The sequence below is a fragment of the Carettochelys insculpta genome, chromosome 15 (assembly GCF_033958435.1).
Source record: "Carettochelys insculpta isolate YL-2023 chromosome 15, ASM3395843v1, whole genome shotgun sequence".
Lineage (NCBI taxonomy): Eukaryota > Metazoa > Chordata > Testudines > Carettochelyidae > Carettochelys > Carettochelys insculpta.
Genome location: NC_134151.1, coordinates 39025659 through 39038465, shown reverse-complemented (window position 1 = coordinate 39038465; position 12807 = coordinate 39025659). Strand labels below are relative to the sequence as shown.

Genomic DNA, 12807 nt, shown 5'->3' with positions numbered 1-12807 from the left:
GAACGCTCCTTGGGGCACTCCTCTTGAAACCGTCCACCAACCAGACATAAATCCATTAATAATTGTCTGTTGGGCCTGACTGTCTAGCCAGCTTTCTATCCGCCTTACAGTCCATGTATCCAATCCGTACTTCCTTAACTTATGGGCAGGAATGTTGTGGGAGACTATCCAAAGCTTTGCTAAAGTCCAGATGTATCACATCCATTGACTTCCCCGTGTCCACAGAGCCTGTTACCTCGTCACAGAGGTTAATCAGACTGGTCAGACAGGACTTGCCCTTGGTGAAACCATCTTGACTACTCTTGATCACTGTCCCCTCTTCCAAGTGCTCCAAAACGGATTCCTTGAGGATCCCCTCCATCATTTTCCCAGGGACTGAGGTAAGGCTGACGGGTCTACAGTTCCCTGGATTGTCCTTCTTTCCCTTTTTAAAGATGGGCACCACATTTGCCCTTTTTCCAGCCATCTGCAACCTCCCCCGATCTCCACGAGTTTTCAAAGACAATGGCCAAAGGCTCTGCAATGATATCTGACAATTCCCTCAGTACCCTTGGGTGCGTTAAATCTGGACCCATGGATCTGTGTGCGTTTAGCTTTTCTAAGTAGCTCTTAACCTGTTCTTTCCCCACCGAGGGCTGCCCAGCTCCTTCCCATACTGCATCGCCTAGTGCTGTAAGTTGGGAACTGACCTTGTCCATGGAGACTGAGGGAAAAAACCATTGAATACTTCAGCTTTGCCCACATCATCTGTCACCAAGTTACCTCATCCAGTAACAGCCCTGCACCCTCCCTGACAAACCTCTTATTGTTAACATGCTTATAGAAACCCTTCTTGTTGCCCTTCACATTCCTTGATAGCTACAGTTCCAATTGTACTTTCACTTTCCTGATTACCCCCGGCATTCTCCAGCCGTATAGTTACACTCCTCCTCAATCATCTGTCCAAGTTTCCATTTCTTATTCACATTCCTTTTGAGTTTAAGCTCACCAAGGATCTCCCTGTTAAGCCAAGCTGGTTGCCTGCCATGTTTGCTTTTCTCACTGTGCATCGGGATGGTTTGTTCCTGTGCCTTCTTTAAAATACTGCCAGTTCTCCTGAATGCCTTTCCCCTTCTCACGGGATCCTGCCCATCAGTTCTCACAGGGGACCGAAGTCTGCTCTTTTGAAATCAAGGGTCTGTAAGTTACTGCTCACCTTTCTTCCTTTTGCCTGGATCCCGAAATCCACCATCTCATGGTTGCTGCAGCCCAGGTTGCCACCCACTTCTATTTCTCCTACTAGTTCTTCCCTGTTTGTGAGCAGCAGGTCCAGTTGCTCATGGCCCCTGGACGGTTCCTTCAGCACTTGTACCGGGGAGTTATCCCAAACGTCCTCCAAACACTTCCTGGATTGGCCGTGTGCTGCTGTACTGGTCTCCCAGCAAATGTCTGGGTGGTTAAAGTCTCCCATGAGAACCAGGCCTGTGATTTGGAAGCTTCTTTGAGTTGTCTGAAGAAATCCTCATCTATCTCATCTCCCTGATCTGGCGGTCTGTAGCAGACACCAACCACAACATCACCTCTGTTACTTCTGCCTCTAAGTTTAACCCAAGGACTCTCAACTGGCTTTTCTTCCTCCATGTACTGGAGCTCTGAGCAATCATACTGCTCCCTCCCATAGAGCACAACTCCTCCTCCTTTCCTCCCCGGCCCCTCCTTCCTGCACAGTTTATACCCTTCCATGACCATACTCCAGTTGGGCGAGTCATCCCACCAAGTCTCCGTCATCCCAATCACCTCATACTTATTAGACTGTGCCAAGGCCTCTAATTCTTCCTGCTTGTTTCCTGGCTTCTTGCATTCGTGTACCAACACCTTAGATGAGTAGGTGATTGTCCTACTTTCTCCTTTCAACCAAGTGGTCCTCCTTTATTGTTCCTTCCTCCTTCCCCACTTACCCCAGGGCTTGCGTCACTGTCCCCTGATGAACCTAGTTTAGAGCCGTCCTCACTAGGTTTGCGAGCCTGCCTGCAAAGATGCTCTTTCCTCTCTGCTTTAGGTGGATCCTGCCCCTTCCCAGCAATCTTTGTTCCTGAAACAGAGCCCCATGGTCGAAGAAACCAAATCCCTCTCTCCGACACCACCTACACAACCACACATTTACTTCCACGATTTGATCATCCATACCTGGTCCCCTTCCTTCAACAGGGAGGAAGGACGAGAATACCACTTGTACTTTCCTTGACCTTTATCCCAGAGCTACGTCATGGGCAGTGGTCCACTCCAGGTCATTCTTTGATGTGTCGTTGGTTCCTACATGGAAAGGTGGGAAGGGGTGATAATCCCCAGGTTTGATGATTTTCGGAAGACTCCGCCACATCCTGGATTCTAGCTCCTGGTAAGCGGCAAACTTCCCGAGATTCCAGTTTTGGACAGCAGATGGATGACTCCGTCCTTCTTTGGAGAGAGTCCCTGACCACCACCACCTGCCTTCTTCCCTTGGGGGTGGTGGCCGTAGAAATCCCATCCCTAGGACTACGCATCCCAGGCCTTCCCATCAGTGGGGTCTTCTTTTGGCCCCTTCCCTCTCAGGACTCTTCCACAGCATTCCCCACTGAATCACTCGTGCAGAAAGCCTGACAGCGGTTGCTTCCCTCCGCCAGAACTGGAGATACTGGAATGGGCTTTCTTCTCCGGGAGGCTACATGCTTCCAGTTTTCTTCCTCGGTTTCTACTGCCCTCCTCGGTGGCTCAGCCTGCTGTGAATGCAGGAGTAAATGCTGCCTTCTGTCAAGGAAGTCTTCACTTTCTCTGATGGACCAGAGGGTGGAGATTTGCACCTCAAGTCCTCTAATCTTCTCGTCCAAGATGGCGACCAGCTTCCACTTGGTACAGACAAAATCCCTTCTGTCCTTTGGGAGGAAGACAAACATGGCACAAGCTGTACAGCCCACAACAGCCGACTTGTCAGTAGACTTGTCACTGTTTTTTCCTTTCTTCAGGGAGTTCCCTCAGATGTTTAGTGCTGCCTTGAAGGGCAGAAGAGAAACAGAACTGTAAGAAAGAAAGAGGCAACCGGTACGGGGCTCCCCCCAGGGTGAACTGCCTGTTAGTTGCTGCCCTGTTCACTGTGGCTGCCTTCTCAAAGGCTGCTGTTGGCTAGGCCTGACTCAAAGCCTTGCCTCCAAGCCAATCAACCCTGGAACGCCCATCTGAGCTCCTCTCAAATGTTCTCCCAGGCTGTTAGCTGGAGAAATCAGGAGAAGTTACAAAGGATGAACATAAGCAGACAACACATGTATTCAGGGGCGAGACTGGAAAGACCAAGGTGCAAAATGAGCTCAAACTAGCTAGAGACATAAAGGGTAACAAGACGTCATTCTATAAATATATTACAAGCAAGAGAAAGACCAAGGCAGGGTAGGCCCACAGCTCAGTTATGAGAGAGAAACAATATCAGGAAACTTGGGAATGGCTGAGGTGCTTAATGACTTCTCTGTTTCGGTCTTCACCAAGAACTCTGATGCAGAAATGCCCAACATGGCGAACGCTAGTGGGAAGGAGGTAGGTTTAGAAGATAAAAAAAAAAAATTACTTGGAAAAATTAGATGTCTGCAAGTCACCAGGGCCTGAGGAAATGCATCCCAGAATACTCAAGGAGCTGACAGAGGAGGTTTCTGGGCCTTAAGCTATCACCTTTGAAAAGTCCTGGAAGTTGGGAGAGATTCCAGAGGACTGGAACAGTTGCAAACATAGATCCCATCTATAAAAAGGGAAAAAGTAACAACCCAGGAAACCACAGAACAGTCAGTTTAAGTTCTGCGCACAGAAAGACAATGGAGCACATAATTAAGGAATTCATCTGCAAATCTCTGGAAGAAGATAAGGTGACAGGTAACAGCCAGCACGTGAAGAACAAATCGTGCCAGACCAATCCGATAGCTTTTTTAAACAGGATAACAAGTCTTGTGGATAAGAGAGAGGTGGTGGATGTGGTACACCTACACTTTGGTCAGGCATTTGACACGGTCTCACATGATCATATCAATAAACTAAGCAAATAGAACTTAGAGGGGGCCACTGCAAGCGGGTGCATAACTGGCTGGATAACCATTCACAGAGAGTTGTTAGTAGTAGTTCACAGTCAGGCTGGAAGGGCAGAACAAGTGGGGTTCCGCAGGGCTCTGTTTTGTGACCAGTTCTGTTCAATACCTTCATCAACGATTTAGACATTGGCACAGAGGGCGCTTATCAAGTTTGCAGATGATACCAAGCTGGGAGGGGTTGCAACTGGTTTGGAGGAAAGGGTCAGAATTCAAACGGATCTGAACAAACTGGAGAAATGGTCTGAAGTGAACAGGGTGAAGTTTAATAAGGACAAATGCAAAGTGCTCTGCTTCGGACGGAACAATCAGCTTCATACGTACAGAGTGGGGAGCAACTGTCGAGGAAGGAGTACGGCAGAAAGGGATCTGGGGGTTATAGTGGACCACAAGCTAAATATGAGTCAACAGGGTGATGCTGTTGCAAAAAAAGCAAACATGATTCTAAGATGCATTAACAGGTGTGCTGTGAACAAGACATGAGAATTCATTCTCCTGCTCTACTCTGCGCTGGTTAGGCCTCAGCTGGAGTATTGTGTCCAGTTCTGGGCACCGCAGTTCAAGAAAGATGTGCAGAAATTGGAGAAGGTGCAGAGAAGAGAAACATTGAGTCCGTTCTGGTCTGGCTCTGGGCTGAAGCAGTGGGTCTCTCCCACGAAAGCTCACCACCTAATAAATTATTTTGTTAGTCTTTAAAGTGCTACTGGAGTGCTGGTTTGTTTTGATAGTATATAGACTAGCCCGGCTCCCTCTCTGTTACTAGAAGAGCAACAGGCGTGATTAAAGTCTAAACATGAGCTGTGAGGGACAAATGAAAGAACTGGGCTTGTTTAGTTTAAAAAAGAGAAGACGTAGAGGGGACATGATAGCGGTTTTCAAGTACCTCAAAGAGGGTTACAAGGAGGAGGGAGAAAAACTGTTCCCTTGGCCTCTGAGGATAGAACAAGAGGCAACGGGCTTAAACTGCAGCAAGGGAGGTTTAGGTTGGACATTAGGAAAAAGTTCCTAACTGTCAGGGGGGTCAAACCCTGGAATAAGTTGCCAAGGGAGGTTGTGGAATCGCCATCTCTGGAGATATTTAAGAACAGGTTCAATAGGATGGTTTAGACAGTACTTGGTCCTGCCATTGGGGCAGGGGGCTGGACTCGAAGGCCTCTCAAGGTCCCTTCCAGTCCTAGTGTTCTAGGATTCTACGATTCCCTGCAATGCCCCCTCCTCCAGCCAGCATCTCAGACCCCCCCACCTCTGCGGCGCCCCTTCCTCCAGCCAGCACCCCCTCCTGCAGCCAGCACCCCGGATCCCCCACACCCACCTCTGCAGCGCCCCTTCCTCCAGCCAGCACCCCCTCCTGCAGCCAGCACCCCGGATCCCCCACACCCACCTCTGCAGCGCCCCTTCCTCCAGCCAGCACCCCCTCCTGCAGCCAGCACCCCGGATCCCCCACACCCACCTCTGCAGTGCCCCTTCCTCCAGCCAGCACCCCCTCCTGCAGCCAGCACCCCAGATCCCCCACACCCACCTCTGCAGCGCCCCTTCCTCCAGCCAGCACCCCCTCCTGCAGCCAGCACCCCAGATCCCCCGCACCCACCTCTGCAGTGCCCCTTCCTCCAGCCAGCACCCCGGATCCCCCGCACCCACCTCTGCAGCGCCCCTTCCTCCAGCCAGCACCTCAGACCCCCAGACCTCTGCGGCGCCCCTTCCTCCAGCCAGCACCCCCTCCTGCAGCCAGCACCCTGGATCCCCCACACCCACCTCTGCAGTGCCCCCTCCTGCAGCCAGAGAACCCACCTACCGCGGCCAAGCCTTGTGTTGGACCCTCCACTTCTCCAGCAGGTGGGAACAAACGGAGACCCTGCCCCACCCTGGGTTAGCCTGTTCATGGCTCTGCAGTGCCCCCCCACTGCCCTCCCCAGTGCCCCACACTGCCCTCCCCAGCCGGCCCACTCACCAGCTGCCCCATCTCCCTGTGCCCCAGAGCCCCCCCACTGCCCCCCTCCCAGTGCCCTCCAGAGCCCCCTACTGCCCCCTCCCAGTGCCCCCCAAAGCCCCCCCACTCCCCCCTCCCAGTGCCCCACACTGCCCTCCCCCGCTGGCGCACCCACCAGCTGCCCAACTCCCTGTGCCCCCCAGAGCCCCCCCCATATTCCTGTCCCACACAGAGCCCCCGCCAGCTGCCTCATTCCCCTATGCCCTCCCCACCTGCCGCCACACCTCCCTGTGCCCCCTGCCTGCTTGAGCCTCCAGGTCTGGCTGGCTCAGGGCACCAGTGCCTGGCAGCTCCCGGCCTCCCCCTGTGCTGAGGCAGTGCCCCTTGGGAGCACAGCGCACGCTGCCCCCAGGGCTCCTGCAGCTGGAGACCCCTTGGAAACAGCCACGGGGCAGCAGCTGCCAGGGGCCTGTGCTCTGCTCAGAGTGCGGCACGTGAGGAACTGGCCAGGGACGCTGGTGCCCAGCTTGGCACCTGGAGCCGCACGAGGGCAGCACATGCCAGGCGGAGCTGCGAGTGCCAATCCGTCCAGGCAGCGTGCCCACGCTGGGGAGCAGGGCGGCAGAGCAGCCCCAGCCAGCTGGCCCGGCTCCACAGGGGCTCGTGCCAAGGCAGCGCCGCAGCCACATCCCTCTGGCTCGGCCGGCCGCCCAGCTCAGGGGCTGGCAGCCAACGGGGCCAGGCGCTGGCAGGAGCCCCACGCCAGGCTGGAGGCAGCTCTGTGGGGACCACACGGCCCAGCGGGGCGGCGCGGGGCTTAGCTCAGGCCAGGCGCACAGGATCACCCCTCCAGCACCACAGCCAGAACCCTGGCGTCCGGGCACCGATCCCCTGCTCTAACCACTAGCACCCACTGCCCCCCAGTCAGGCGAGAACCCAGGCGTCCGGGCACCCTCATCCTGGGCACTTCCTGGGCTGGGTGCAGACAGGGCGGCTGGCAGGCAAGAGGTGCCAGAGGACGCAGGGCTGATGGGAGAGGCCAGGACGGAGCCTGGGACTTGGGGCAGCCCTGGGGCCAGACCACCCCCTGCTGCCCCCTGCTCCCCACAGCCGGCACCCCACAGCCGGCACCTCACCCTGCTGCCCCCCAGCTCCCCACAGCTGGTACCCACCCTGCTGCCCCCAGCTCCCCACAGCTGGCACCCCACCCCCCTGCCCCCAGCTCCCCACGGCCAGCACCCACCCTGCTGCCCCCAGCTCCCCACGGCCGGCACCCCACAGCCGGCACCCACCCTGCTGCCCCCCAGCTCCCCACAGCCGGCACCCCACTCCGCTGACCCCAGCTCCCCACGGCTGGCACCCCTCCGCTGCCCCCAGCTCCCCACAGCCGGCACCCACCCCCCTACCCCCAGCTCCCCACAGCCGGCACCCACCCCCACTGCCCCCAGCTCCCCACAGCCGGCACCCACCCCACTGCCTCCCACTCAGGTGGGTGAAGTGGCTCATGGTGCCCTACTGCTGGGTGAGGCAGGGGCTCTGAGTGACTCGGGGCCGGGATGAATGAATTACTCTGCGGTGGTTTTGCCTCCCAGTGGAGTGGTGCTAAGGAACTAGTTCAGCTGAGACCTTCACCCATTACAGCCGGTTCGCCCCTGGCCCTGGCCCTGGCCCTGGCCCCCGGCTCCTCAGCAGGGGTGCACCCGCCAGCCATGCTGGGACAGCTCCTGACTGACAGGTACCAGCAGTGCCAGGCTGGGGGCAGTGGGTCAGGGTGAGGGGCACCGGCCGGGCTGGGGGCAGGGTAGGGGCACTGGCAGGGCAGTGGGTCAGGGTGAGGGGCACCAGCCGGGCTGGGGGCAGTGGGTCGGGGTGAGGGGCACCGGCCGGGCTGGGGGACTTGCATGGACACCCCCGAACTCCTTTCCACGTTTCTCTCTTTGGCTACGTCTACACGTGAAGCCTACATCGAAGTAGCTTATTTCGATGTAGCAACATGAATAACGTCTACACGTCCTCCAGGGCTGGCAACGTCGATGTTCAACTTCGACGTCGCGCAGCACCACATCGAAATAGGCGCTGCGAGGGTACGTCTACACGCCAAAGTAGCACACATCGAAATAGGGATGCCAGGCACAGCTGCAGACAGGGTCACAGGGCGGACTCAACAGCAAGCCGCTCCCTTAAAGGGCCCCTCCCAGACACAGTTGCACTAAACAACACAAGATACACAGAGCTGACAACTGGTTGCAGACCCTGTGCCTGCAGCATGGATCCCCAGCTGCCGCAGCAGCAGCCAGAAGCCCTGGGCTAAGGGCTGCTGCCCACGGTGACCATAGAGCCCCGCAGGGGCTGGAGAGAGAGCGTCTCTCAACCCCTCAGCTGATGGCCGCCATGGAGGACCCAGCAATTTCGACGTTGCGGGACGCGGATCGTCTACACGGTCCCTACTTCGACGTTGAACGTCGACTAGGGCGCTATCCCCATCCCCTCATGGGGTTAGCGACTTCGACGTCTCGCCGCCTAACGTCGAAGTTAACTTCGAAATAGCGCCCGGCGCGTGTAGCCGTGACGGGCGCTATTTCGAAGTTAGTAGCGTGCACGTGTAGACGCGGCTTTTCTGTCCCACCCCCGACCCCGGCTGTGCCTCTTGGGGACCTGGAACTAACGGGAGCCAAACCTCCAGGTCACCCTGGGCCTCCGGCTGCCAAGTGGGGCACAGCAGGGGCACGCCCAGCTGGGAACCCCCCTGCCCTCCCACCCTGGGCCGGGCCACTGCCTGCCGGGCCCTGGCACAGCCGGGGTGGGGAGGGACCGAGGCACCGCCCCCGCCAGGTGCCCTTCTACTGGAAACCTACAGGGAGCGATCCACTGCCCCACTCCTGCCCCCCAACTGCCCCTCCAACTGCCCAACTGCCCCACTCCTGCTCTCCACTGCCCCAGTCCTGCCCCCCACTGCCCCTCTGCTGCCCAACTGCCCCAGTCCTGCCCCCCAAATGCCCCTCCGCTGCCCAACACCCCACTCCTGCCCAACTGCCCCTCCACTGCCCAACTGCCCCACTCCTGCCCCCCAACTGCCCCTCCACTGACCAACTGCCCCACTCTTGCCACCCAACTGCCCCACTCCTGCCCCCCAACTGCCCCTCCAACTGCCCCACTCCTGCTCTCCACTGCCCCACTCCTGCCCCCCACTGCACTTCTGCTGACCAACTGCCCCACTCCTGCCCCCCAACTGCCCCTCCAACTGCCCCACTCCTGCTCTCCACTGCCCCACTCCTGCCCCCCACTGCCCCTCCACTGCCCAACTGCCCCACTCCTGCCCCCCAACTGCCCCTCCACTGACCAACTGCCCCACTCTTGCCACCCAACTGCCCCACTCCTGCCCCCCAACTGCCCCTCCAACTGCCCCACTCCTGCTCTCCACTGCCCCACTCCTGCCCCCCACTGCCCCTCCACTGCCCAGCTACCCCACTCCTGCTCCCCAACTGCCCAACGCCCCATTCTGTCCTGGCTGGGATGACATAGTAGGGGCTGATCCTGCTTGGGGCAGGGGGCTGGACTCGATGGCCTCCTGTGGTCCCTTCCAGGCCTGGGGTTCTGTGATTCCTGCCCCCAACGACCCCTCTGCTGCCCAACTGCCCTCCTACCCGGGGCCCCATACAAGCTGGGAGCTGGCAGTGGTCATGGGCCATGGGCAGGGTGACAGCCCCCTCGCAGCACTAGCTGTTTGGGGCTTGGCACTGAGGGGATAGCCCTGTCCCTAGGACTGGCTCTGCCCCATCTCCAGCTGGTGCAGGGGGCTGGGTGCCCTTGGGAGCGGCAGCCACGTCACATGGGCCCCAGGGCTATCCAGGCAGCACCAGCAAAATGCAGCCACCTCTGGGGGAGACCTTTACCAGCATCCTCTGCAAGGGCCCAGCAGGGCTCCAGACTTCTCCGCTTGCCCCATTCCTGCCCCACAGCCCCTGGCAACACACCTGACCCCAAGCCCAGCCAGACTCAGAGGCCCCAGGCAGCTCCCAGCCCGGCCAGGCTCCCGTGGAGACGGGTGCAGCACTTCATAGGCCCGAGTGTGGAGCTGGGGGGCCTGGCCACGGCGGGCGCAGCTGCCACAGGGGTGAAGGGCTCAGCCTGGCTGGACCGAGCTGAGATGAGTCAGAACCAGGTCCCAGGACAGCTAAGGAGGTGCTGGGCTAGGCATGGCACCGGGCTGGGCACGGCTGTGCCTGGAGCAGCTTGTGCTGGCTAGGGGCTCACAGGTGGGCCACGCTGACCCCGGGGAGTCAGGCCAGGGCCATGCACAGAGCCCCCCCACCCCTGCCCTGGGAGGTTTGATTCACCCCAGCCCCACCTGGCGCACAGCCGAACAAACCTCCTTGGGGCAGCCTGCGCCTGCCATGCTGACAACAGCTTCCCACTGCCTGGGCACAGCAGGCGCCCGCCGGGTGCTGCTCCCCACCTGCCCCCTGCCCACTGCCTGCCCTGGGGTCTGGCTCCGGGAGGGTCCATCCTGCCCAGCCTGTACCCTGCTGAGCTCCCAGCCAGCGCCCTGATGGGCCCAGCGCAGCTCAGAATCTGCAGGGAGGAGAGCAGACCCCTGCCAGTGGCCACGCAGGCCAGGCACCTTCAGCCAGGCAGGTGGCCGAGCTGGAGGGTGCCCCTGGGCTGGGCACCGGGAGCCGGGCAGGCCTGGCCCACGAGCCCAGCTGCACTGACAGCCCCACAGACCCGCGGGCAGAATGGGCAGCACCTTTCTCCGGGGTCCTGGCCAGTGCAGCCAGTGCCCCTCCCTGACCTCCTCCAGCAACCAGCCCGGCCACGCCCACAAGCTGCCCCAGACTGACTGCCCCACTCCAGCCATGCCGCCCTGGGCCCAGCCCCAGCCCCAGCCCCACAGCAGCACTGAGCTCCCAGCCCCCAGGGCCCAGCACGCTCTGCCCCGGCTGGCACAGGGAGCACTCAGGCGAGGCCAGGCCAGGCTGCAGCCTCCTGCGGGCTCCAGGACTCCCGGCTTCTCTTCCCACTGACTCCTGGGCAGGCCACTGGGCCTCGGGGAGCTCCGCCCTGGTGCCCTGCCCGGGGGGACACGGGGCCAGGTGCCAAGCGCCAGGTGAGGGGCCCACCCCTGGCCCACACTCACCTCAGGTCAGCACGGCCGCAGTGCGGGGCCGGGGGACTCGACCCCCAAGTGCCGCCCTGTGCCGAGTGCTGGGCGCCCAGCCCTGCCAGGGAGGGGTTCCTGTACCCGGCTACCCCTGCGGCGGGGTGGGGGAGCGCCCACCGCTGCACTGTACGGCCCCCCCGTGCCAGTCCACAGGACACCAGCAAAGCCCTGAGTACAGGTGAGCACGGCAGGGAGTGGACAGCCCAGGGTTTGGCTGGCAGGGGCACCAGGGGGCTGGGGGACAGGTGCTGCGGGTCGGGGGGAGGGGCACCACTGGGGCTGGAGGACAGGGGCCGGGGTGGGGGCCCAGCAGGGCTCAGGGGCAGGGGCCGTGGGCTGGAGGGAGGGGCACCAGCGGGGCTGGAGTGCAGGGGGCGTGGGTCGGGGTGGGGGCCCGGCGGGGCTGGGGGGGCAGGAAAGAGTCTCCAGGTCGCGCGGTGCCAGCCCGGGGCCTGCCCCCCCCTCCGCCACGGGCAGCCCCGGCCGTGCCAGCCCCACGCTCCACCACGGGGCTCTCCGCGCCCAGACCCGCAGGCGGCGCCTCCCGGGACGGGAACAGCTGCGCTCGCCCCACGAACGCGAGTGGGGCCGCCGCCTGCGCGGCCCGGATCTGCAGCGGGGGAAGGGCGGGAGCAGAAGGGGCGCGGGGGGGGCGCAGCGGGGCGGGAGGCGCGGGGGGGCTGTGGAGGGTGGTGCGGGGGGTTGCGCGGTGCGGTGTGGTGCGGTGCGGGGGAGTTGGGCACAGGTGTGCGGGGGTTGCGCGGGGGCTGCGCGGTGCGGAGCGGGGGGGGTTGCGCGGTGCGGGGGGGTTGCGCAGGGGCTGCGCGGCGCGGAGGTTGCACGGTGCGGTGCGGGGGGTTGCACGGCGCGGAGCGGGGGGGTGCGCAGGGGCTGCGCGGTGCGGAGGTTGCGCGGTGCGGGGGGTTGCGCGGTGCTGTGCTGTACCGGGCCGGCTGCGCGGTGCGGGGGGTTGCGCGGAGGTTGCGCGGTGCGGGGGGTTGCGCGGTGCTGTGCTGTACTGGGCGGGCTGCGCGGTGCGGAGGTTGCGCGGGGGGCGCGCCCGGCCCCACTCACCGGCGGGCGGGCGGCTGGCGAGCAGGGATCCGGCCAGCAGGACCCGGCACAGCGCGGCCGCGGCCATCCCGCAGCTCTCAGCGCCCCATGGCCGCGCCGCGGAGACTGGCCCAGCCCGGCTGCGGGGGGGGCGAGCCCGGCAGCGCTGCAAAACGCGGACTGGAGCCGCCGCCGAGCGGAGCGGAGCGGAGCTGCAGCTGGTGCCGCCTCGGGCCCGCCTGGCGCCGGATCGGGCCCTCCAGGCTGCTCCCGGGCCCAGGCCGGGCCGCCCATTGCAGGGCAGCGGCTGGGGCGGGAGTGGCCTGGGGCCGCCCCCGCCCGGGCTCCGAGTCCGCCTGACCCCCTGGGGCCCACGTGCCGCCGGCCTGGGCCAAGGCCGCAGGGGGCTCGGCGCCGCCCCAGGGCCCCCTCCCGCTGCAGCCTGGCCGAGGCCCTGCGCCCTGGGGCTGCAGCTGCTGCTGCTCTGGGCACCTTCCCGCCCACGGCCGCCCTCCCCTGCTGCCGGCTGCGGCTGCTTCCCCTGGAGCTGGGCGCGCCGCCTGGCACAGGCCACCTGAGCGCAG

The 12807-nt window shown here is 61.8% G+C and overlaps 1 protein-coding gene across 3 annotated transcripts in view; it reads right to left on the bottom strand.

The window, feature by feature from the left end:
- The window catches only part of UNC5A (unc-5 netrin receptor A), an 80608-nt gene extending 68276 nt beyond the window's left edge, over positions 1-12332 (bottom strand). For 2 of the 3 annotated variants that reach the window (XM_075009797.1, XM_075009800.1), the window contains exon 1: positions 12245-12332. In XM_075009797.1, the coding sequence (XP_074865898.1) occupies positions 12245-12311 (67 nt within the window). In that variant the 5' untranslated portion in view covers positions 12312-12332. Of the gene's footprint in view, positions 1-2166; positions 2296-12244 lie in introns of those variants that run through there. The other variant, XM_075009798.1, reaches the window with a different exon arrangement.
- Positions 12333-12807: the final 475 nt, after the last annotated feature.